The sequence below is a fragment of the Galeopterus variegatus genome, unplaced genomic scaffold (assembly GCF_000696425.1).
Source record: "Galeopterus variegatus unplaced genomic scaffold, G_variegatus-3.0.2 Scaffold5031, whole genome shotgun sequence".
In the NCBI taxonomy this organism is placed as follows: domain Eukaryota; kingdom Metazoa; phylum Chordata; class Mammalia; order Dermoptera; family Cynocephalidae; genus Galeopterus; species Galeopterus variegatus.
The window spans coordinates 88,808-116,277 of record NW_007731142.1 but is presented as its reverse complement, the minus strand read 5'-3'; the positions used below and the strand labels follow the sequence as shown (position 1 = coordinate 116,277).

General features: G+C 34.1%; 1 protein-coding gene across 2 annotated transcripts in view; it reads right to left on the bottom strand.

The window, feature by feature from the left end:
- Positions 1 to 27,470, bottom strand: part of UHRF1BP1L (UHRF1 binding protein 1-like) — an 84,308-nt gene that overhangs the window by 16,824 nt on the left and 40,014 nt on the right. For both annotated transcript variants that reach the window (XM_008588780.1, XM_008588781.1), the window contains 11 exons: positions 26,557 to 26,640; positions 24,429 to 24,611; positions 23,818 to 23,936; positions 20,147 to 20,288; positions 15,539 to 15,732; positions 12,380 to 13,881; positions 11,927 to 12,102; positions 5,563 to 5,705; positions 4,736 to 4,886; positions 1,082 to 1,335; positions 641 to 749 (listed from right to left, as the gene is read on the bottom strand). In XM_008588780.1, the coding sequence (XP_008587002.1) occupies positions 641 to 749; positions 1,082 to 1,335; positions 4,736 to 4,886; positions 5,563 to 5,705; positions 11,927 to 12,102; positions 12,380 to 13,881; positions 15,539 to 15,732; positions 20,147 to 20,288; positions 23,818 to 23,936; positions 24,429 to 24,611; positions 26,557 to 26,640 (3,057 nt within the window). The remainder of the gene's footprint in view (positions 1 to 640; positions 750 to 1,081; positions 1,336 to 4,735; positions 4,887 to 5,562; positions 5,706 to 11,926; positions 12,103 to 12,379; positions 13,882 to 15,538; positions 15,733 to 20,146; positions 20,289 to 23,817; positions 23,937 to 24,428; positions 24,612 to 26,556; positions 26,641 to 27,470) is intronic.

Below are 27,470 nucleotides of genomic sequence, written 5' to 3'. Positions count from 1 at the left end.
CGGCCCGGTGGCGCACTGCTACAGTGCGCCGCTTGGGAAGCCTGATGGCGCTCCCGCCGAGGGTTCGGATCCCACATACAGACCGGCCGCTCACTGGCTGAGCAAGGTGCGGGAGCAACACCGAGGGTTGCGATCCCATTGCCAGTCCCAGTCCAGTACGGGCGCAACACTGAGGGTTGCGATCTGTTGCCGGTCACGAAAAAAAGACAAAAAGGAAAAAAAAAAAAAAAAGATGCAAAAGTGCAAGGCAAGTTCCCTCACAGGGAGTATACTAGGTTGGTTGAGTATATATAAAATAACAGTGGGAAATAAAGCTAAGAAAGAGATTAAGTAAGAGATACAAGTAAGATCAAGAGACATGTAAGACCATGAAAGCCTCTCTCACTTTCATTCAAAACGAACGCATTTGTAGAACAGGTACTAAGTGAACTACAGATGAGTCATACCTAAGGCAGAGGTCATTACATAGATGACACTTTATCACAGTGTACTGAAAGTGCCCCTCAATCATCTACTATTGCATATATATATATATATATATATATATATAATAAATAATGAGAGAAAAGAAACAATCAACATAAATATTCTAACTTCAAATTTTAAGTAGGTATTCATTTAAATTTTTTTTCATATATACCTCTAATATGAAAAGAGCCATCATCACTCCTCTCTACCACAAGATGATCAATATATACAGCTATAGGAGCTGGTTCAAGGGATACTGTACTACTCCGAGGACTGTCATCCTACAGGATAATGAAATAATAATGATATGTTATTAAAGTACATGATAAAATTGAAATAATCCTTTTTAATAACATTACTTCAGTAGATTATATTTTTTTAATAAGTTAGAAATATATCTTTACATGCATTAGTTAATATAGTAAGAAAACTGCCTGTTCTATTTTGATATTTTCTAATTTCTAAGAAGGATCTCTACATCACTGATCACAAAGACCAAATTTTAATAAATGCTCATATATATTATAGTGAAGGTATATTCTTAGATATGAATCAAAGTCCAGGCAAAGTGAACATTTATAACAAGAATATATAAAATTACTTATTCACATACTTTAAAATTTATTTTTGTGTTAGATACTTGTATCTTCATTGGCACTACTGTTGCAACAGTTTCATCTTCCAAAAAATGCTGAATATTCATAAGAGAAGATGTAAGAAACTCAGTGCTAAAGTTTTCTATATGGCATTGCAGAAATCCGTTTTTTTCTGCAAGCAAAGAGTATATTACAGCACCAGGCCCACTTTCAAACCTCAGAGAAATCTCAGGAGAGGATTTGGAATGAATTGTAGCTTTCTGATCTGAACCTAAGGAAAACAAACATACAAAAATCATGAATTTGGTGCTACTCAAAAATACCACGATTAATTTGTCATTAAGAGCTTATTGTCATTTTGTACATTAGAGCAATAATAGATAAAATAATTTTAATATTTACCCCTAATTTAAATGATATTCTACAGCACATGTACAATATTCCACACACACCTTAATTTCTATTTTTTTAGGTAACTTTCTACTACAATAATGTTGACTTTTCTATATTTTCTATGTTTTTGGTAAAAGGAAAAAATATGTCATGATAAAACTGATTTGATTTAGAGTATGTTTGAGGGTGTACCTATCTATACATTTGTGATACAATGGAGGACTGTGATGAAGAAACAGTCATGGAATTTATTATTATTTTTTTTAGCCTCTTCCATTCTAGAAACAGTCATGGCATTTAAAGTGAATCTTAAGCCATTTCTTAAGAAGCAACAAAAGCGTGAGGTATTGCACCTTCCTCATTAAATTGGGTCCTTAAATAACGGAAAAATAAATAGAGAAGATCTCATTAAAATGTTTCTATTAGAAAACAAATCTAAAACTGAAATTAGGTTTATGTAATGTAATACACATTTATTTATGCCTTTACCTTGTTCCAAAAAAGAATTTGAGATGGCTTAGAAATGTAAATACTCAAGTTTAAAATTTTTTTTTTAATTTCGAGAAAGTTCACTTAGATGATCTAATTTAAAATTTAAAAGTTCCTAGTAAAATCACTGAAGTAAATTACTTGTCAACTGACACTCATGGTAACTATTTTGCTTATTTAGTTTATGCTACATACTTCTAAAATGAATAGGAAGCAACATGCATATGGTATAATGAGATAAAAAATGAATAAACAAGGAAAAAAGTGAGGATGGAAGAGAAAAGGTGAAGACAGAGGGTAAGGTTAATAATCCAAAATACTTTAAATTTCTGTGCCAAAAGGTGGATCAAAAATGAGTTTTCTGGCAGCAAAAAGAAAAATACAATCGGTTTCACAATTCATAGAATCCATGAGATAAAAGTAAACTATTTGTTCTAGATAGGCAGAGCCATTCCTGCTCCTGAAGTATGAAAGTTATTTATCTCACGAGTCCTCACTCACAACTAGAAGACCCCACTATTTAAATTCATGAGGAAAAGACATTTCATTTTCTTTTCCCTCAGCATGAGTGTAAATAGTCTTATGGGGCCAAATGTGAAGTGGGGGCTGCAAGAAATTAAAGATATGTATGTTTATGAACCAAGGACAGGTCTCCATACACAACTCAAAGTAGAGAATTGTTTTTAAACAGAATTAGAAACAGAAACTATATTTAATTAATGTTAGCACTACTTAACATTCAAAATAAATAATATTGATATAAGGGTTCAAATACAATTCTGATGAATTCTGTGACTATTTGAAAACTCAAATATTTTATTTTTTTACATAGAAGATAAAAGAAACAGCCACAAATTGAAAGTGGTTAGTGTTCTTTCCTACATCAAGAAAAACAATAAGTTAACGTGTTGATTTAACAATAAGAGAAATCAGTAACTAACAACTTGTTTTATGTGATTTTATTCTGCCTTTTATCTTTTTGTAAATCTATGTCTACACACATGCACATATACACACACTCCGGGAAGCTGAGAGCCAGAAATCATTTGAAAGAGTGCTTGGGTAAAGGGCATAAAGAAAAATCACAATTTGTAATAATGAATATGCTTATAATAAAAAATAAAAATTAAAAAACAAAAACAAAAATATTCAATAAAAAAAAAAAAAAAGAGCATTTTGGACTAGAGATAAACTCCTCCCTACTACCCTGTATGCCATGGATCTATTATGCCATCTTTTCCAATTAAAAGAAACCAAGAAGCCCACACTAGAAAAAACAACCAAAGAATCAAAAACAACTTTGCAATATTAATTGTTCATGTCAGAGTTACAGCAGTGTACATAAACTGTAGTTCAAACACTATTGTGGTGAGTACAGCTTATTATTGTTTCAAATGTTCAAGCTAAACTATTTTTGTTTTTTCTTTTCCCTTTACTCCTCCATCCCCTTCCTTTTCTTTTCCTTTCTTCTTCTCTATCTTCAAAAAACCAACTGAGACGGTTGGGGAAAAAAATCAGGTATCAGCACTGACTATATAACCCATACATACAAGGCATTCCAAAATAATTTCTTCAGTTAGGAACAAAATAAAACAAAGTAATAGGACATGGTATTAAGTGAACTATAAAGAACAGTAAAAAAAATGTGTAACTACAAATAACCTAAGAGCATACAATTTGAAAATGTTTGGTTTGGGTATAAAACATTATTATTATTAGAACAAGGTCTAGGTTTTGAAATTTTATTTCAAATCATTTTTTGTTTTTATTTTTTGTTCACTATAAAACTTTTCCAAATACCTACTTAGCTTCCTCCATTTTGCATGCTATTAGGATTTACACTTGCTAATATAAAATTCCTTAATTTTTTTTTTAGTGGATACCTCATAAACTGCAAGGGCTATCATGGAAAAAAGCCAGGAGCCAATTTTTTTCTTTGATGTTGGCTTATAGACAAATGGCACATTTATCTACAATTCCCAAGATGTGAGGCGATAGCATACATATATGATATCATGCAAGACTGTATTTATTTCAATGTATTATGTATCAGATACAGAATTCTGTATATACAGCAAAGAAAAATATTATAGCCCTGTGATTTTTAAGATTTTAAAAAAATGTACAGTGTCATTCAACTTCTTAGTACTACTATTCTAATAAATTCATTTCTTCCAATGACTTAAAACCAAGAGTGATAACTCCATATGAACTTTGAAAAGGGGGTGGTTTCATGTGGTTTCCTCTTCATATGCTGCATGTTTTGTTGCTTATATCCCTTTGTGACCAAGCAAATTTGTTGATCTTAAGATGAAGGACTATAAGAACAGGATACGTGTTTTTTCCAAATACCAAATACAATGCCAGACTCAGGAAATGTTTGCTAATAAGCAAGATAACAGAAACTACATTTATTTCAGTGTGAAACTAAATTTGACCTTTTAGGATTATTTTATGACTCTTTACTTATAGAAAAGAGCTTATGTTTCTCAGACCAATTATCTCAAAGAATGAGAAGACTGAAAAAATAATAGATGGAACTTATCAACAGCATAAATAAAAAGAAGTCAAAGAATGTGTCTTCAATAGATTACACTTTATGGAAATAAGTTTATTTAAAAGAACAAATTTCTCCCATTACTATTATTATAAATAAATGCAACTTTCTTTGAATTCAATTATATCAAAAATAGGACTGCTGATGAGTCATTTATGAAGGTATAACCAAGTTTAAATCATATTAAAGTATTCTGTGTGAAAAACAGTTAAAAAAAAAAAAAAGATCTTACCAAGTGGACGATTAGAAAGGTAATGCCGAAGACTGATATTGCCTAACTCATCTGGTGTCACCTGGTTCACTTGAAGACAGATTTCCATATCTTCCCCTCGGATGTCAATTTCCCCATTAACACCAGTAATTTTAAACACCACAACTGACATCTATTAATGATTGCATAAATAACATTAGTATACCGAGTAAATCAAAACAAAAGTTAAGAAATACAGGAAACTACCACTAACCTCTAAAAATATAATTGTGACCTATCAAACCAAAAATATACTTGTGACCTGCAGAACACAGTTGTTACATTATAGTGATAAACATCAGCTCCCTTCCATTTCATTCAATCAAGAGAAAATATTTTATGTCACAAAGAGTAATTATATTACACATATAATTATTATGTTTCACTAAAAGCTGGGTATAATATATTTTTAAAGTCTTCCAAAAGAATATTACACTGGGTCAGGAGGGCTTAAAAGAAACCAGTAACATATTTCCTTTGTAGAAAGTCCCTAACTATAAGGACTGACCACCTTCTTTGCCATCAAATTTTTCAAAGTGTATTTTACAGGAACTAAAATATAGATCAAAGACAAGACAGAAAAAAAGACAGAATCTCTCCTTAATATGAATAAAACAAATTTAGAGACATAAAATGCAGAGGAAAACAACTGATTAAGAGGGAAGGAAGCACTTTCAACAAAAGGAGTAAAGTGAATCACCCATCATCTAAGAACTCATTTTATATATTAATGTCTTAAAATGTACACATATCAAATATGAAATAAAGTTGGTGGCATTTCTCTTCACAGAACTCTCTGAAATGATTACCAGGTCATCATGATTTTCTTGAGCACCCTCTGAATTTGTACTGATGGCATCTGGAGAGGTTTCACCATAATTCTGTTGGTGTGTACCAGTGGTCACATCCTCTGCTGGACTCTGGTAACTTGTAGTCAAGTTCTTTTCAATTCCTGAAATAATACAAATGTAAACTAATAAGTTAAAACCAGTTTTACATATGATTCAACAATGGTATGTTTATCTAACCAAAATGGACTATCCCCTCAACTCTTTTTCAATCGTAGCCTTGTTTAAAAGACAATAAAGGAAAATTATATTTCCCATAATAAATTGTTAGAGATACTAAAGGCTTAAACTTAGAATGAAAAAATCTTCCACTTGTGAACACAGCCTGTGTTCTGCCAACTGTAACTTCAGGGCAGGCTCACCACTTCACTTCTCTTTTAGGTATCCTACAACAACTCCTACTCATCTTTCACATGAAGTTAATACCACTATTAGTAATGTGACTATTCTCCATCCTTATCTAGCTGCCTTAATTTCTCGGTGTGCTGAACTTCAATTTTTCTCAAATTGTGGTAAAAGATAATTTTTTAAAAAATTTTTGTACATACATCAATACTTCTAAAAAACATCCCCAAAATGAATTAATAGAAAAATTAGGTTAGAAAGACCAAAGACATATAAAACAGAAGCCTCAATTTTTTATTATATTCACTACTATATAATCAGCTTCTAACCTAGTGCTTAGCAAAATGGTAGGCGCTCAATAAATTCTCTATTAAATAAATGGGCCAGGGAAGATGCATGTAAACACGACTGTGGTATGAGGAGCTAGTAAAAGCATTTCACAAGGGGTTCCTAACATAGTCAGGGGTTAAGAAGGCTTCTCTGATAAAATAATATTTAGCAAAAGTGAACAGAAAGAAAAGAGCATTCCAGGAACAGGAGCAAGACCCGGAGGTGGAAAAAAGTGTGGCACAGTAAAACTAAGAGAAAGGCTGCAGTACACTACAGTACCTCTGAATATAGTAAGCATGTGGGAAAACATCAGAAAAGGTAAACTGGGGCCACATCACACAGAGCACTGTCAGTAATGTTAAGGATTTCAGACTTAAGTGCCTTATAGCAATGAGAAGATATCAGGATCAAACTGAAAACTGACATGATTAAATCTGCATTTTTAAAAGAGTATTCTACCTACAGAATAAAGAATGATCTACAAATGGACAAGAATAGATGTGAAGAGACTAGTTAGGAGCCTGTTGGTAGGCTGGTAGTCCAGCTATACATTTGTGTGTGTGTTCAAAAATATGTATATATATTCATAAATACATATACACATATACATACATATGCATATCAGTTTATATACACACACATGTACATGTATATGACATGCACATATGTATATAAAAATACATAAATAAAGACCTGGAAGTATAGATACCAAAATTTGATGGTAGTTACTTCTGGAAAAGGAAGTAGTGTCAAGGTTACAGTAAGGGTGATATTAATGTGATACCTTCAATTTTTACTCTACATATTTCCACATTATCTGATTATCTTTTTACAAGAGAGTATTCATATATTTCCTATAAAATTAAAACAAAACGAAACAAAAATCTAAGAGTCTCCTCCCAATGAAAATTTCTCTGACATAAAGAGAATAACAAGAGTTAAGGAAAAGCAGGAATGCATATCACTTAAATGTTACACACAAAGTCAACATTTTTCAAGATCCTAAAAATAGTCTGCTGCTGGAATATATCCTAAGAGACTAATTGGAAATGCACATGAAAATTTATGAATAATTATATTAATTATAGCATTTTATAATTGTGAAAAACTATAGACAATGTAAACATTCAACATTAGGGAAATAATTAAAAGGCTGGTACATTCTTATGACATTTTATATAGGCTTAAAACTATTTTCAGGGCTGGCCCATGACTCACTTGGTAGAGTGTGGTGTTGATAACACCAAGGCCACGGGTTTGGATCCCTATATAGGGATGGCCGGTTAGCTCACTTTGGAGAGCGTGGTGCTGACAACAAGTCAAGGGTTAAGATCCCCTTACCAGTCATCTTTTAAAATATATACATATTTTTTTCAAAGGCATTTAAATATTATAAAATGCTTACAAGTGATAAAAAGCAGGTCACAGAACCATATATGTAATATGACAACAAATACACATATGAGGGTACTTCAAAAAGTTTGTGGAAAAATAGAACTAAAATATAATACAAATCTTTCCATGAACTTTTTGAAGTTCCCTCATATGTATGGGTACATACAAAAATTCGTAGAACAAATAAATAATAATTGATATCTTTAAATTCTGGGACTTCTGGGTGATTTTTATTTTCTAAATTGTAGTTACATTTTCCAAGTTTTCAACATTGAGTGATAGTCACTTTTATTTATTATTTAATGAGAAATAATAAGAAGAAAATTACTAATACTTTTTGAGAATAAGTTGGGATATTTACCACAGGAACACTGTTTTTGAAGTATATTTTCACCATTTGACAGAAACCCTCCATTAAAGTGGAATTTTTATTTTTATTTTTTTTTCCTTTTTGTCTTTTTTCGTGACCGGCTACGGATCGCAACCCTCAGTGTCGCGCCCGTACCGGACCGGGACCGGCAACGGGATCGCAACCCTCAGTGTCGCGCCAAATAAAATAATAGTTACTACTTCAGATTTATTTGAAGATTAAATAATACATGTAAAATGCTTAAAAGCATAATTGGTATAGTAAGTACCTAGTAAATGTTAGCTTATAGCAACAAACAAAAAAGATAATCACAGCTCTACCTACAATAATGTGACTATAAGCAAATTATATAAACTTGAGGAGCCTCAGTTTCCATATTTGTAATATCCTCATATTTGTAAAATGAGGATAATAATAAACACACTTCACAGGTTGAGGCAATTTGGTATATAGGCTCTAGAGCCAGAATACCGAGATTTAAACCACTTACTAGCTGGGTTAGTTATTTAACCTCTCTGAAGGTAATAGTGTATTAATGATGATTCTTGTGAGGATTAAATGCATTTATATATAAAAAGCACACAGAATAGTGCCAACACATAGCAAATGCTCAAATAAATGTTAGCTACTATTACAGGGTTGTGGTTCAAATTAAATGAAGTAAACTACTTAAGCATCTGCTAGGGTTTGAATGTGTCCCCTTCAAATTCATGTGTTGCCAATGTGACAGGATTAAGGGAGGGGTGGGGCCTTTAAAAGGTGATGAGGTCTTGGGCCGGCCGTGGCTCACTCAGGAGAGTGCGGTGCTGATAACACCAAGGCCCCGGGTTCGGATCTCATATAGGGATGGCCGGTTAGCTCACTGGGTGAGCGTGGTGCTGACAGCATCAACAAGGGTTAAGATCCCCTTACCGGTCATCTTTTTAGGGGAAAAAAAAAAAAAAAGGTGATGAGGCCATGAGAGCTCCTCCCTGGGATCAAGGCCCTCATAAAAGAATCTTCATGGAAGCATCTCTTGCCCTTCTGTCTTCTGCCGACTCCTCCCTTCTGGAGAGGAAACCCTCACCAGACAATTGAACCTGCCTGCAACTTGATCTTGGGCTTCCCAATCCCCAGAACTGCAAGAAATACATTTCTGTTCTTTATAAATTACCCAGGCTGTGATAGCAGCACAAAATAGTCTAAGAGAGAACCTGACAATAAATGGTAGCTACTACTATAGTAAGTATATTAATATTTATTATACTATTACTAGTGATTTAATCTAAGCTGTTTTCAACTACATCAACAGACTTATTTCCCTTCAAATAGAAAGTAATTCGTATTTGTCTCTGGTCTCCAATGTTTCTGTATCTGTGGCAACCACTCTCTGACTATGGTCCACGCTTTTATTCCTGGTCTCAAAGTCCCCAATACCTTACAGGTAGGGATGCCTCTATTACTTTCTAAATAATTCGAGGTGGTCTTTATTGGGGAATTGGATGCCTCTGAGTGAAATGCAGGAATCATGTAGTTCCATCATATACCATTAAGTATATGAAAGAATCCTGATTTTGTAAATCAGTAGCCCAAGTCTAGAAAAATTCTAGTCATAGGATAATATAACTGGGAATTCACCATGCAAATTAAGGCCACCTAATCAAATTTCCAGATATAGGAGTCTCTATAATAGAGACTGGTAGCCTTATGTTGGCTGCTTTATAATCTAGATGACTACATACAAATAATTGCTGGATGTCGGTCATTAAGAAGCTGGTATATCTGGTTAGGAGAAGCAATAGCACAACCAATAGAAAGTTAGGTTGTATACTGTGCGTGTATAAATAAGTCTCTTTTTTAATGTAATTAACAATTATTTCTGAATATAACTTAAAATACTTGAACACGACTTTCCTTGTAAGATTTGTGTGAGTATATATAAATTTTTTTTTTGAGTTCTGGCTCAGACACACCCAATACTTTGGGTCTGCCCAGGGATGAGGCATGGATCTGGGGACCAGAGTCCCCCGCTACAACCAGGTATGCCACCAGCACCTCAGGGGCTGCCAGGGGACCCAAGGCTGGAGCCAGGGGCCAGATGCCCCTCCCACAACCAGGCACACTGCCAGTGCCAAGGAGCATGCCATAAACATCTCCTCCAAGTGGATGGCCCACCACAGCTACCACAATAACCATGGCTGCTGTGAAAGTGGCTAGATGCCACAACTAGCACACAGATGATCTGCCAGCCACTGGAGTGTGTTGACACAAGGAGAGTCACCAGCAGAGAAAAAAAGAGGATGTCTCTCTCCATAAAGCCCATTCCAGAGTGACAGAAGAAGCATCTGCTCTATGATAATTTGGGGGGACCTGATCACACCTCTCAGCATTGGACAGATCATCTAGACAACAAATCAACAGAGTAACCATTATTCTTTCAGGAGAGAAGAAATCTAGGGTAATCAGAGAGGGGGTTGACGAGGGAGAGGGAATAGGGGTGAGATTGGACAAGGGGCATAAAGAATAACTATGATGTGTAACAATATACATGCTAGTGATATTGAAAAAAAACAAAAAACAAAAAACTGGCAAAGCTCAAAGACAAAGACAGAATCTTAAAAGAAGCAAGAGAAAGGCATCAAGTCACCTATAAGGGAACCTCTGTCAGACTAACAGCAGAATTCTCAAAAGAAACTCTAATGGCCAGAAGAAAATGGGATGGTATATTCAAAATACTAAAAGAAAAAAACTCCCAGTCAAGAACACTATACCCAGCAAGGCTATTCTTCAGAAATGAGGGAAAAATAATGTACTTTCCAGACAGACAAAAACTGTGGAAGTTCACAACCACACAACCAGCCCTACAAGAAATCCCCAAGGAAGTCCTGCATCTGGAATCCAAAAAACGATAATCACTACTACGAATATAAAAGAAAGAAAAAAACCCACCAGTAAAACAAAAATGTAAAAATAAAAATGAAAGAAACTAAATCTTAACATCACAAAAAACCATAATCAGAATGTAATAATGCCTGCTTTATTTCTGATTTTAGTAATTTTGTTCTTCCCTCTTTTTTTTCTTGGTCAGTATAGATAAAGGTTTGCAAATTTTGTTGATCTTTTTAGAGAATCAACTTTTGGTTTTGTTGATTTTCTCTACTGTTTTTTAATTCTCTATTTCACATATTTCTGTTGTAATCTTTGTTATTTCCTACTTACATTTGCTTCTGGTTTAGTTTGCTCTTCTTTTTCTCTTTTCTTAAGGTAGAAGTTTAAATTACTGATTTGAGATTTTTCTTATTTTTAGTATAGGTGATTATAAGTATAAATTTTCCTCTAAGCACTGCATGAGCCCAGCAGCCTATAAATTTTGATATGGTGCACTTTGATCTTTATCTCAAAGTACTCTCTAATTTCCCTGTGATTTTTCTTTTTACCCATTGTTCAATTAGGAGAATGTTGTTTAATTTCCACACATTTGTAAATTTTCTAAATTTCTTTCTGTTACTGTGGCCAGAGAACATATTTTCTATGATCTTAGTCTTTCTAAATGTATTAAGACTTATTTTGGAGCCGGCCTGTGGCTCACTCGGTAGAGTGCGGTGCTGGTAACACCAAGGCCACGGGCTCGGATCCCATATACAGATGGCCGGTTAGCTCACTGGTTGAGCGTGGTGCTGACAACACCAAGTCAAGGGTTGAGATCCCCTTACCGGTCATCTTTAAAAAAAAAAAGACTTATTTTGTGGCCAAAAATTTAAAAAATTAGAAAAAAAAAATTTTTTTTTTTTATGTCTGGATGGTACGAGGATCCAAACCCTTCATCTTGGTGTTATCAGCACCACGCTCTAACCAACTGAGCTAAATGGCCAGCCCAATAAAAATTCTTCAACTGTATTACTTTACCTTTCTCCAAAAATGTATGGCTATCACTTCCATCACTTTCTAACAACTGTTCTTCCAATATCATGCTGTCAAGTGAAATGGTATCCAGTGAGATTTGTGAGGAGCTTCTTTTCATGTTCTTATATGAAACAGAGAGTGGAGTCACATTGGGTGGGCAACGTTCTTTAGGCATTCCACTGTTAACAAACAAAATTATTAGAAAAGTATTATATATAAAGAATTCTATCTACAAAATACTCCTAACAATATAAAAATGTGTACATAGCCTACACAAGTTTTAAAATTATTTTTAAAAGTATAAGCTCAAAGTGTTTTCATATTTTGAAAAATCTACTCTTCCATGTGTTAACTCTAACAATGCTATATTTTTCACAAGGTTTTCTGCCCCCAAACAAAATACAATCACATGCAAACACACTCAGCAAAATAAATATTCCAATAATACATTGTTACCTTAAAGATGACTGTGATTTAAGTGTTTTAACTGTAGGTTCCTCTTCTTTACCGATTTCCAGGTTCTGAGTGATTGAAGTTGCTTCTGGAAGTAGATCTTCAGCTTTGAAGACTGACTCTATAGTTTCATTTCCTTTACTAGTTAAACTATTTGAAAGTATGTTCGGGTTACCATCATCAAATGACAGTATATTTAAATCTTCTCTGTAGTTTAAGATACTACTTGAATCTGTATAAGATGAATCCTTTCTGTCACTTACTTCTGATCTCATTTCTCCTGAGTCACTTTTGTAAACAAGTCCACTACTTTCATCTTCATTTATTTTCCCCAAATGTTTATCTGATAAATAGTCCAGAAAAGAAATACCTTTTTGCAGATTTGTATCACTAGCTGATTTAAAAAGCAAAGGATCCTTTAAAGGGACATGGCTAAGATCAACACTCATAGATCTATTTTCTGACATGTGATTAACAGTTACACTTCTAATTCGATTTATACCAGTACTAACTTGTTTTCTTTTTGAAGACAAAAATTCTCCATTTTCAGTAGACAAATGATCAGGAACCACTGGGCTCACACTTTCAGAAACAGGAGACTTAAGAGTATTTGCTTGACACACTGGATGTAGCAAAAGAGCCAGTTCTGCACTTCTAAGTAAAACTCCAATGCAAATGGATGTCTGACTAGCAGGACTGCCAGTCACGGCTTCTACATCTTTCCTTAAGTTCTCTGAAAGCAGAATAAGTGACTCATGGAGGAAAAGCAGGAGCAGATACTGGTAGTGATTGATCTGCATACTAACATGTTTATGAATGTGAACCAACACATGAATATCTGCATCTGATGATGATGAGGAAAATCTTAAAAATGTATCTGATGAAGAAGGTTTCTGACCACCATTTGTCAAGGGCTCAGAATCTGTACTATAATACTCTTTCAAGAGCTTTTTCCGCTTCCATCTGTCAGCCAGATCACTACACTCACTTTGCAAAGCATTTAGAGATACTTGATTACAAGTATGTAGCTCTTTTTTTGACTCTGCATACCTTGTTGGTTGACAAATCCAGATAGAAAGAGGAAAAGAATCTACAAAACTTATTGGACGTCCTTTTCCACTTTTCATCCCTTCAAAATCTACCCAAAATTGAGAAAAGTATACAGCCCAAACATCTGTGGCAGCAGAAGTCTTAAGAGTGTGTTTATTCAATTTGGGAGTAATATTTCCTTTATAAACTTCATGCATTTTGGTATCTTGTTCATGAGCGTGTCTCTGGAAGATTGGATGTAGAAGATTAAAACCGTCACTAGATTTGGGGAAACTAGTATATGTTTTACTAAAAAAATCACAATCTTTGAAGTCTTGAAACAAAGCTTCTAGATCAGAATGTCGACAGTTTGGACAATGTCTTGTATTTGTGGCAATCATTTCAGAACTCTGAATAGATATTGCATGTGGTTGATCTTGATGACATTCAGATTTCATTTCAGAAGGAATGACAAACTAAAGGAGGAAAAAAATAATAATCTAGTCCAATTTACAAATCCATACACCCTGAAGATAAAATAATCCAGAATACTACTTAGCTTAGGAATTCTTGACATTTCACCCCCGAAAATACTATTTTCCTGTTAAACATAAAACACTTTCCCCCTCAAAATTTTATTAAATTGAATAAAAGGGACTTAAACAATTGACCACTAAGAAGAGAACAACCTTTTTAAAAAACAAAAAATGAATAATGTTCATAACATATTCACACACATATATCTGTATGTATGCAAATGCATGAGTACATACATATATTTGCACACAATAAACCACAAAATAAAAAGCAAAATTGATTTAAACCACTAAATGTTTTCTTTTTTTTTTTTTCTTTTTTTCCTTTTCGTCTTTTTTCGTGACCGGCAACGGATCACAACCCTCAGTGTCGCGCCCGTACCGGACCGGGACCGGCAACGGGATCGCAACCCTCGGTGTTGCGCCCGCACCTCGCTCAGCCAGTGAGCGGCCGGTCTGTATGTGGGATCCGGGGAGCGCCGCCGCGCTCCCAAGTGGCGCACTGTAGCAGTGCACCACCGGGCCGGCCCAAAACCACTAAATGTTTTCTATGGTCTGAATACAAAGAAGAAAGTGCCAGGTCTGGAAAAGGGATTTTTTGTTAGTATATTTTAATTCCAAGTGATTTGGAGGATGAATGAATGATCAAATGGACGGACTAGATAGATGTCATTAGAATCACTTTCTGGAAGAAACCTATTAAGAAAATAAACTTCAGAGCATAGGTCAAACTATTTAAACCCAGTCCTCAAAATATTCATATCAAAGAGTTCAAAGCGACTGGTTTTAATACTGTCCATACTCACAAAATGTAAAGATCATTATATATTTGTGTCTTAAACAATAATTGTAAATGTTATAAAATATGTTCCCTTATATTGAATTTTATAAAATCTTTGGGAAGATCTTTAAAATATTTCTGCAATGCAATTGTTGAATATTATTAAACTCGTTTTACAGAGAAGTTAAATATATATAAATTTAGTCTACCAGCAACAGACCTAGAAACTGAAATTTTTATCCATGTTCAAATCTTATTCTATTGACTAAACTATATCAACTGGTATTTTTTTAAACTTCCTTCCTTTAATGTTTAAATGTTCATGAGTTACTATTTTCAACTACTTGGCTGTTATAAAAAGCAACTTTCTGTTATCTTTAGATATTAATAGGAGAATAAATGGGAACAAATAAAACAGATGTAATTTAAAAGCTTCATTGTATCATTTACCCTTCTTAGAATAAAAGTTTTATCAGTTCTGGTAAGAAATAGAAAAACTGACTGATTAAAATTCTACTTCTACTGCTCACATCCAAATGGATGAGCAGTAAAAGAAATAAAAATAAACGAAAATTAGAGAAATAAGGGGGGGAAAGCCGTAAGAAATATACAAACTGAGTGGAGGGGGGGAGCAGTCTCTTAAAACTTCTATAATTGAGAGTCAAAATTAAATGTGCAATTTCAAAATCAAAATTAAGGTTACAATGAGGTTGATTTATATTTGAACACCCATCTTAAATCCTGGAAATTATAATGCTGTCAACTTTTCTTCCATAAAAATTGTTTTATTCTCACAGCCACTTGTTTATAAGGTACCTTTAGCATTAGGCCATCAACTCGAATATCAACATGCTCATCAGATTTTGAATTGTCATTCAACTTGTACACAGCCATGAACTGATTAAGACTCTGTTTTAAATCCAACAGAAACTGATTTAACCATAGAATGCTTCTTTCATCCACAGTAAACTGAAGAGCGTTCAGCTGGCTATAGAGGTTGGGAGATGGAACTGTGGAGAAAAAAAATTTTTTTTTAATTTTTTTTTTTCCTTTTTTTTTTGTCTTTTTTCGTGTCTGGCAACGGATCGCAACCCTCAGTGTCGTGCCCGTACCGGACCGGGACCAACAACGGGATCGCAACCCTTGGTGCTGCGCCCACACCTCGCTCAGCCAGTTAGCGGGAACCGGTCTGTATGTGGGATCCGAACCCTCGGCGGGAGCGCCACCGCACTCCCAAGTGGCGCACTGTAGCAGTGCGCCACCGGGCCGGCCCCTTTTTTAATTTTTTAAATAAATGTTAGTTCTAAATCTTACCCGAGAACAGAAAAGACATTTTTAACAGGTTGCATTCTTTCTTAAGACAATTTTGAGGTGTTATTTTCAAAATTAAAATGACACGTGAATAATAGCAAACAAATATAGATAGACAAAAAACATTTTCTATACTTCATTAACTGAAATATAGCATAATCTAAAACTTACTGTGTAAATAAGTACTGTTTAGAATTATTTTCCTAAGATTATAGTCACCAAGAAGCAAATTTCTAAAAACATTACCTTCATGATGAAGTATCACATCAAAGTTATAGTCCTCAATCATATATTTCTGTAAGAACTTTACTTCCTGAATCTTAATTTGAATCCTCTAGAATGAGAAAAGTCTAATGACCAATTTCTTATGAAAGTGGTATGCTAAGGAGATTTCCTTGAGAGGAGGGACCATGCATGGTTTTCTTTCCCACTTCAATGAAGGCCTAAAATAGTGCTTGGTGCAAAGCAAAAACTCAAGTATCTCTTGAATAATCAAATAAATAACTTTCTCATTAGCTCTCCCAAAATAAACTAATATTTACAATAAGGGGGTACACACTTCCTAAAATCCACATATATTTCTAACATAAAAACCATTTAGTTTTCAGAGCATCTTGGTGAAGATCTTTTATTCCAAAAATTCTGACATATTTACTTCTACCAAAGCTAAAAATATGAATATCTAGAAATTTCAGACTAAATAAAGAAAAATAAATCCAAGGTGTGGGATACCAGTAGAGAGAGATCATTGTGTAACAATGTTCTGAAAATGATTTTTTTTTTGCTTATGTTATTTATTCATTCACTTTCCTTTAGCAAAGATTCACTGAATGTCAACTACATTCTGTGTACTATGCTAAGCACAAAGAATAGAAAAAGAAATAGGGTCTGGTCTTTTTCCTTAAAAAGTTCACAGTTTATTACATGTAACAGATATAAAACCAGAAAAGTTATGATTCAAGTCTATCAGAGACATGCAACTGTGATACTGAGGTGCTTGTCTTTGGGAATAGAAAGGAGTGGGGTGCTGAGGAGACTGCATTATGATCTGGAAAAAAAGGAAGGAGAGAGAATCTCAATGTATAGACTGAGTGACAAGAGGAGCCACAGAGATGACTAGAGAGCAAATGTATTCCCCAATGTTAGAACGCAGTAAGAAACAAGAACCCTGCAAGCAGATCTGGGACTAAGAAAGGAACCTAGTACAGCCAGCAGAAAAATCTATATGCAGTTTAAAACAGCCTGTAGGTCTATTTTTGAAATAGATTATTATGTAGCTATTGAAGATATTAAAAATGAGCTTGTAGAAACCTCAAATATGCTCATACAATTAAGGGAAAGGGGCAGGATAAAAATAAAATATGTAAAAGAAATACATGAATTAAAAACAGGACTAACAACACTATACTTACTGTATGGGCTGAATTGTGTCCCCCCAAAATTCATATGTTGAAGTCCTAGCTCCCAGCACCTCAGAATGTGACTATATCTGGAGATAGGGCCTTTAAAAAAGGCAGTTAAGGTAAAATGAGTTCACATGGGTGGGCTCTTTTCCAGTATGACTAGTTTCCTTATAAGGGGAGATCAGGACAAAGACACACAGAGGGAAGACCATTTATAAGCCAAGGAGGCCTCAGAAGAAACAACTCTGCCAATACCTTGACCTCAGACCTCTTTCTAAGCCTCCAGAACTGTGAGGAAACACATTTCTGTTAAGACACGCACTCTGTGGAACTCAGTGGTACTTTGTAGCCTTAGCAAAGTAAAACACTTATGTTCTAGCAGAAATTATCTCAAAGTTGTAGACTTAAGGGCAATTTTTTACTTTCGGTATTTTCTTTTTCTTTTTTTTTTTAACATAACAGGCATATATTACTTTCACAATGATAAAAGAAAGTTAATATATTTACGAAGTCTGATTACTTAGTATTGTTCAAAACAGAGATATCAAGAAACATAAGGACTGAAAATTCATCCCTGTACATGGGGGTTCAAGATACTCTCTACTTTTGTTTCTCTTTGAATATTTCCATGACACAAAGTTAAATTGAAAAACAAATAAGGGCCAGCCCATGGCTCACTCGGGAGAGTATAGTGCTGAGAACACCAAGGCCCTGGGTTTGGATCCTATATAGGGATGGCCAGTTAGCTCACTGGCTGAGTGTGGTGCTGACAACACCAAGCCAAGGGTTAAGATCCTCTTACTGGTCATCTTTAAAAAAAAAAAAGAAAAAAGAAAAACAAATAAACATATCCTAGCAATTCCACTACTAGGTATCTAGAGAGGTAGAGTTTAAACTGCTGGCAAGAAATGTTATAATTTTTTTCAGAAAAAAATGTATAAATTATACAATGGAATTATAATTCCCTTGGTATATGTTAATAAAACTGGTAGAAATAAACACAGATAAGAAGTCATAAATCCTAGAAATTAATCTTAACTCTGAAGAAAAATTACTTATTCAATAATGTTTATTTAAGGAAAACAATTATTTGGGGGAGGGGAGTTGGAACACTAATTACAGACAAATGGCTGTTTTGAATACCCTGGGGAGGCACCGTAATATAATGGCAAAAAAAAGCAAAAAACGACTTCATATTCAGAAGACCATGCCTGAGTTTCAACTGTGCCATTTTACTCCCTAAAAGATGCTGAGCAAATATCTTAACCTTCCTAGTTTTCTCATCGTTTTAGTCAGGAAGGTAGTGAGAGAAACAAATGAGAAAACACACCAAACATGGTTAAAAAGCATGAAGATAGTGAGGATTAGATGCCGGAACTTTGGCACAAATTAGGAATAAAGCAGTAAAATAACTGGACATCTCTATTCCTCCAAAGTAATAGCCAGGGTGCCTTTTTACTTAGCTAAAGAGACAAACACTAAGGCATGAGCATCAGTGTTGAGCTCTTTTACCTGCCCGTAATCCTGCGACTGGGCCAATTGTCGAGCTAAGGCTGGGTCTGGAGCTCACAGACCCCTCAAGCCCATTCACAGACTGGGTCACAAACCCTTCACACACCAGGATGGGTCATCAGACGCCTCACACACAGGTGTACGGCTAACAGGTCCTTGGAAGCCGTAGGTTGGAGAGCATGGCCGCTTGGAGTGGACTCCTGAGGCAGTAAATGCCAACCAGGTGGTGGGGCTGCCCATGCGCACTAACTCCACCTACACACAACTTATTTACAAAGAATGCACTGCACCACCCCCAAGTGGACCTAAGGCAAGGGGGTATGATTAAATTATTCTATTTTCCCAACAATCAGAAATTCCTTTTGAAACTAAAAACCTATATTAAGTCAATATTAAACAAATAGGCAAAGTAGGTCTAAGTATTTTGGAGTTTCACTTTTAAAGAGAGGACATAAAATTTGTTTTCTCCAATAACAAATCTATTTCATCTAAATACCTTTTCTCAACTATGATTTTCAACTAAAATAATGGAAAAGATACCAAATAAAGGCAACTTTTAGTTTGAAGAATTCCTAGATGAACTGAGACAACAGCACAAAATTTTAATATTCAAAGAACACAAATATATAATCATTTTAACTTTAGGATGCCAAAGTAGCTTATACACAAAAATTCACATAATTCAATGTTTCTAACAAAATGTAAATGCTAAAAGTTGCCAATAGTATACATTTGGGCATTTAAAAACAGCCAAAAAAATTCTCTATAGGTAAAGAAGGACAACTTTAGTTATATATTTTTCAAATAAAATATAAATATAAATATAAGATATAAATGGTCATTTATACTAAAGAAAAAAATGACCTTATTCAACAAATAACTTAATTTTCACTCATTCTTTCATTAACAAACAGTTCCTAAGCACAAAAGTGAGTCAAACCTCAAATAAAATGACGCAGGAATACCACATGATTCCTACCATCAAGGACACCACAAGCTAGTGAGGGAAAAGGACATATGAACAAATAATAATATGTGTAATTACTGTACTAGTTATGTAATATACACAATGATAACAAAAGTAAAGAACAACAGATTTTCTTTTTTTCACATTTTTAAAACTCAAAAACTTAGCAAAAAACCCAAAAAAACTTCCCAAATAATGGACAAATAATAACAGAATAAGAAATTCTCTCACTTGGAAAATCCTTTCCATCTGGATAGTAATATTCTGTGAATTCTATATAGACAGCTGACATTTCTTGTGGAAGATACAGAGATTTCTTATTGCAGGAAATCATATTTTTGGGGGAAGAACGACATTGTTCTGCTGTAGAGACCTGAAAAAATAAGTTAATATTAAAGTCACACTGAATAAAACCCTTTCCAAAGAATTTATGCAACTTCAAACTCTTTTAAAACTGCTTCCAATAATTTGCTAATGCTTAATTTCCAACGCAAGCTTTATTATACATTTAACTTCACCTTAAATTATTTTTAAATAATACCCACCAACTATTCAGAAAACTTACAACCTTTTTTGGGTCCTTATCAATTACAAAATCAACTTTATACAATATTCCCTGCAAACTTATTATTTTGAGCATCAAAATAAAAGGTAGGAAAACAACAATGACATTCTATCAGACAATACAGGTAAGTAAATGGCAGAGTCAGAACACAGATCCAAGTCCTCAAGGTGAGAATGCTTCTCCAGTATGTTGTTGTTAATAATTGCCTACCATAATTTTTCTACTATTATAAAAAATAATACAGCTATATACAGAGTTTCAGCTTGAGATAATGAAAAAATTCTGAAGAGGGATAGTGGTGTTGGTTGCACAACAATGTGAATGTACTTAATGCCAATGAATTGTACGTTTAAAAATGATTATAATAGTAAACTGTTATATTTTACCAAAAAAAAAAAAAATAATTAAATATATCTACAAATACTTCTACTAATTTGATCTCTTAAACTATTTGTCCCAAAAAACTACATTATTAGTTTGACGGTTCTAGTTGTACTTTTTCACTCTCTCCCCCAAACAGCTAATTTATAATTACATCAAAAAGCGTATATACTAATTTCCCCAAAGTTCAACCAGTAAGGTTTTTAGGGTAGTTTAGCAGACTTAGGGATGTATTTCAAGGTTATTTTAATTTTTTTCATTTTAAATGTGTATATTTTTCATATGAAGTATTTTTTCAATGGTTTGTGTTTCCTCTTGATAAACTGCCTATCAAACGTTTTGATTATTTGTACAGTCTTAATAAATTTAAGTTAGTTCCTAACATTATCTAATTAAAAAGCCTTTCCCTGGGCCGGCCCGGTGGCGCACTGGATAGTGCGCCGCTTGGGAAGCGCGGCGGCGGACGCCCGAGGGGTCGGATCCCACATACAGACCGGTTCCCGCTCACTGGCTGAGCGAGGTGCGGGAGCAGCACCGAGGGTCGCAATCCCGTTGCCGGCCCCCGGTCCGGTACGGGGGCGACACTGAGGGTTGCGATCCGTTGCCGGACACGGAAAAAAGACAAAAAAAAAAAAAAAGCCTTTCCCTGCATATATGGAAACAAACCCTTCTCAATTCAAAGTGTCAATTTATTTTAATAAATAACAGCTTGTTTCTTTCTACTTTTAAGTTAAAAAGTTATTCAAATTGGGATAAACATACTATTTTATTTTCTCCTACTTTTTATTTTATTTTGTTTGTTTTTGGTGTATTTGTTGTGTATGTGGGGTTTCTCAACTGTATTTTGCTCTCAATCATTAGAGATTATGGATGTTTCCTCCCCCTCATTTCCACATGAACTTATTTAAATTTTAAAATGTATAAGTCTGCTTTAAAATGCTGCTATATATGTATATACACACACATACATATATATATACATATATACACATATACACACATATATATACACATATTAAAGAAAGACGCATTGCATAATGAAAAAACAACTGTTTAATAAGGGTTTCTCAAAATTGCCACTATTGACACCTTGGGATGGATAATTCTTTGTTGTGGGGAATTGTGCTACGCATTATAGTGTTAAAAATTACAAGAGGCCATTGTTTTGGACTAAGTTCCTAAACTATGCCCCAAAATGCCAGACTAGAAATCAAAATGTTGTCACTCCCGCTAAGTTCCATGTCACCAAACCTAAACTAAGTTATGGTCTGACATTCCCAGAAACCAGGAAAGAAAGAGAACGGCCAATTTCTCAAACAGGGCAGTTTAAATCTTCAATAGGCATGATAATGAAGTTCCCTCTGCTTTAATTCTTACATAAAAAGGACAGCCTGAAGTAACCTGATGTTAAATAATCAATTATTTTTCTATTGTTCTGTCTCCCTGTGGCCACCTTACAAGAAAAGTAACCAATTGAAATGACCAATCTGCTTTTTGTTCTTTGTTTCGGCTTTCTTCAGCCTTTTCTGTATAGAAAACCAACCTGTTTTGCTGGACTCACTGGAACACTTACTCTATTTTATGGAATGAAGTCTGAAATGACCAATCTGCTTTTTGTTCTTTGTTTCGGCTTTCTTCAGCCTTTTCTGTCTAGAAAACCAACCTGTTTTGCTGGACTCACTGGAACACTTACTCTATTTTATGGAATGAAGTGTTGCCCTGTTCTAGAATTGAAATAAAGCCAACTAAGATCTTTAAATTTATTGTAATTTTGTCAGTTAGTATGATGTTTAGCAGCATTACTGGCCTTTACTCACTAAATGTCAGCAGCACGCCCCTCCAGTTGCAACAACCAAAACCGTCTCCAGAAATTGCCAAATGTCCCCTGGGGGACAAAACTAGGCCCAGCTGAGAACCACTGAGTTAAATGAAAACTCTTCAGATAAAACTAAGTTTCAAAGCTGTAGACTTATCAAAAAAAACTCAGAACAATTTATAATGACTACACAAATATGAAATCCTTTATTTATTTTTTTTAAAGTCATATATCCTATTGTCTTGGTCTCAAGGACTGTGATATTGGACCATATTGTGTGATTACAGCCTGAACAAGGTTGTTAGTAATATAAATGAGACAGAGTTCTTCGCTTTAAAATTATGTCCATAGTACAGCTAATACTTGATAGTTCAGTAAAGCAAAAAAAGCATTTTAGTTTCCTCCATAGAGACCACTGTGTAGTAAGGAATTTGGCCTCCAAAGAGAGGTCTGGCCTTTGTCCCTGCTACTGGTAGGGAACCAGGAATAGGAATTTTCTAATCATGGTGGGCCCCTGGGACCACAACTGACAGTTTATGCTAACAAGATAACTAAGGGTGGGGCTGGCTACACTTGATAACTCTTAGTTGTGTGTAGAGGATGAGGGCTTTGAGTCATCTGCTATCAATCCATCCAGAGACTGAGTTCAACCACATAGGCAATACTTCATGCATATTGTTTCACATCCATACCGGGAGGCTAACATATCCTGAGGACAAGTTTCACATATGGAACCCTCCCAGACTCTGCATTTCTTCTTATGGATGTTTCTAATTTGTATTCTTTCCCTATAATAAATGTGACTATGAATACAATAGATTTTAATAAGTTCTGTGAGTCTTTCTAATGAATTACTGAACCTGAGGGTAGTTTCAGGAAACCCCAGAATTAGCAGCTGGTGTGAGAAGTCTCAGGCAGAGCTGACAGTCTGGGCTGTGCCCTTAAATTCATAGTTTCTAATTCTGGGTAGCCATATAAACAAAAATTAATGAACTGATATTTTTTATCCTATCTAATTTGGCCATTTCATAAAACTGGTCAAGATTTTTTAGATAAAATGGTGACATTAGTTATTAGAGTTGCTTGTATGAGATACTAAAAGTGTTTGTGAGAAGATTTAATTTTAAAAATAAAACATACCTGATAGATAGTGAAATCTGCAAGTCTAACCACAACAGAACTAGACATTAGCTTAGCTTTTGATTGTTGAGATAATACTGAAGGTGTTCTAGAGGTCCCTTTCGGAGTGTAGTCCTTCTCTGTAGGAAACAAAAACTCCTTTCATTTATTGCAAAATTATTTTTAACAGTCACTCCTTCATTATTAAGACAGCTACTAGAATTATATATAAATACTAATTTCTCAAACAAGATAATATATGTGAAAATACTTTATAAAGTAATACAGGAATGTAAGTTATTGTGATAATTATCCTTTTTTAAACAGGAATCATACTTATATCACATTTAAGTCACACTCCTTCAAAAACTTTTAGCTGGAATTATAGTTAAAAATGAGAGATATACTAGCCATTTAAGAGTCTGAAAAATTCTACCTGGGTATTACTCTTATTGGTTACATTAATTTTAAAAGTGATTTGATCCATAAGCCTTTGTTAATCTCAATGAAGGGTGCAGAATTTTTAGACATTAATACAAAATAATACTTATTTACAGAAAATATATTATGATCACACACACACGCTCTCTCAACATTAGGGTAATGCTATAACGTTGTTATAGGTAAAATACCTGTTTGTGTGTGCTGGGGAGAGGCATGTGTCGGGGATTTGGGAGGTGAACCTACATTATGATCCTTCACAGCCTGTTTAAGCATTTCAACATTGCAGTCAAATTCATGTAACAAATCATTGGCCCATCCATTTTTTGTTTTTGTTGCATCACTAAAATACATCCAATGATTACAACTATCTCCTGTAAAATGAATAACAGATATTTCACTGAAAAATTCACAATTTTCATTTTCTCTATTATAGTAATGCTTCCAATGAGATTTAGTCATTATCTCAAGAGTATCTTTCATATTCAAAAAAATGTACAGCTTTCACCTACTACTTACTACTCCATAATATGAATAAAACATTTAGAACAGAGAGAAAGAGTGCTAAAAGCAAGTAATCTGGAGGGGTTTCTATTTCGTAGAACTCATTCTTGCTGGAATATCACTCAAAGTTTCAATTTAAAGTCAACCTTCAGTGGATGCTCAACTACCAGGTAAAGGTCAATTAGACAGAATCTAGAAAATACCATCAAAGAAAAAAATCTTTTCATTAAAGATTTGTTGTAAAGTGACTAACAAAAACCTAACCCATAAAAACAATAACATGATGATTATGAGAATATTTAAGAAACCAATAAAACTTCTTAAGATGGGTATCAGTCATAAAGATATACTCGTGTGTGTGTGTGTGTGTGTGTGTGTGTGTATATACAAGTCGTCCCTTGTTATCCATGTGTGTGTGTGTATATATATATACAAGTCGTCCCTTGTTATCCATGTGTGTGTGTGTATATATATATACAAGTCGTCCCTTGTTATCCATGGTGGATTGATTCTAGGGCCTCCCTAGGATACCAAAATCCACAGATGCTCAAGTCCCTGATATAAAGTGGTATAGTATTTCTATACAACCTATGCACATCCTCCCATATACTTTGTTTTTTTTGGGGAAGGGGGGCAGCTGGACAGTATGGGGATCTGAACTCCTATATACTTTAAATCATTCCTAGATTACTTATGATACTTAATGCCACATAAATTCTGTGTTAACAGTTGTTATACTCTATTGTTTAAAGAATAATAACAAGAAAAAAAGTCTGTACATGTTCAGCACAGATGAAATTTTTTTTTTTTTTCAAATATTTTCAATCTGTGGTTGGTTGAATTGATGATGTGGAACCCACAGATATAGTGGGCTGACTGTATTAGTTTTGGGAAAGAAAATACAAAACCAGAAATATTAGGTTTTTCTGTAACATCTAAACAAAAGCAATATGTACATAAAAGGGTTAAGAAAATAAAATCTGTATGACCAAAAGTTTCATCTCCCAAAATATGAACAATTCCGACAGTTAAAAAATTTTAAGTATATGTAAGTAACATATGAATCAGGATAGGATATCCTTCAAAGGAAAATAAAAATAAATAGTACGACCTTTAAATTCTGTCAGGTACCAATATAGAAATGACAAATACTGGTAGGTGAAAATGTGTGAACAGAAAAGTTTTTAGCACTATAGTTTTTTCCTCATTTGTGTGAATTACAAAAACAAAAAGCCACATACCACACTGAATGAGGCAGAGATGGGTAGAAGATCAAATTACTTAACTTGGCCATAAACAATCCCACTTTCTCTGTTTTTACTATTTGGGAGAAAAGAACCTTTCAATACTTGATTACTATAAAGCCTATTAAATCAGTAATCTTATAAGTTAGGTAAACCTACTGTTATCCTTTTCTGACTTTTACATATATAAATATATCATTAAAAATTCAAAACGTATTAATGACTTGTTTTTGTCACAACAAAATGCATGTCTAGCACAAATGCATGTCAGTTCTCTGTATTCTGGTTTTTTAAAGGTTTAAATTAGTTATTTAGCAAACTGTCAATTTCTAACAATTATAGTTTTCAATAATCTACATAAACTTCAACATAAAATGTGTGAATATTTTTATGGCAATTCTATTTTCTTGGTAAAACACTGCCAGGAGAAAACTAATAAAGACCTCTTGGTCTCTTTTCTCCTTAACAAACTAAATTAAAATAAAATAAAATAAAATGAAATAAAATAAATTAATTGGCTATGTAATTTTGAATCAAGATTTACATCTTTTAAAGAAATTGTTATACGCACCTGCTTTATGATAAGGATAATAATCTATAGTAAGCTGTGTAAAAGAGAGTTGCATAGCTCCTCCAGTAATACGTCTGTTTGACTCTGGGAAAAGAAAAACATGGAATTGATAGAAAGAAAGAGAAAAATATTAAACAAATTTCAGACACATTTAATTTACCATAAAAACAAAAATCTTTACCACACTTGGAGTCCAACTACTGGCAACTGTCTTTTATCACAGATAATACATTAAGGATACTAGGAGATATAATTCAATCTACTAAGTATTTATTGATACCTACCAAGGTATCAATAGCCTAGCAAGGTACTAGGCTAAAAGGTGAGGATACAAGAATAGTAGAATCTCTGCTCTCCTAGAGCTTATAGATGATAATAGCAGAACTTTTATATTCACAAGCCCTGTCCATATACCAGGTATTGTTTTAAATACTTTAGTTACACTCACTCATTTGATTTTTATAACAACCCACTGAGACAGGTACTATTATTATTCTTCCCATTTTCTAGATAAGGAAATTGAGGCACAAGAGTTTTAGTAAGGAGGTCAGATCACACATCTAGTTAAGTGTAGGCTGGGATTTGAACCCAGGACACCTTAACCACTACACCATATCATCCTGCCTCTTGCCAAAGAGTCCATTAGGTTAGGTAAGTTGTCCGAAGTCACATAGCTATAGGAAAAGCAAAAGTAGATTGACAACCTACAAAATGGGAGGAAGTATTTGTAAACTACACATCAGACAGGGGGCTAACATCCAGAATATATAAGGAACTTAAACAACTCAACAGCAAAAAAAAAAAAAAAAAAAAACCCAATTAAAAAACAAGCAAAAGACTTAAACAGACATTTCTCAAAAGAAGATACAAATGGCCAACAGGCACATGAAAAACTGCTCAGCATCATTAATCAT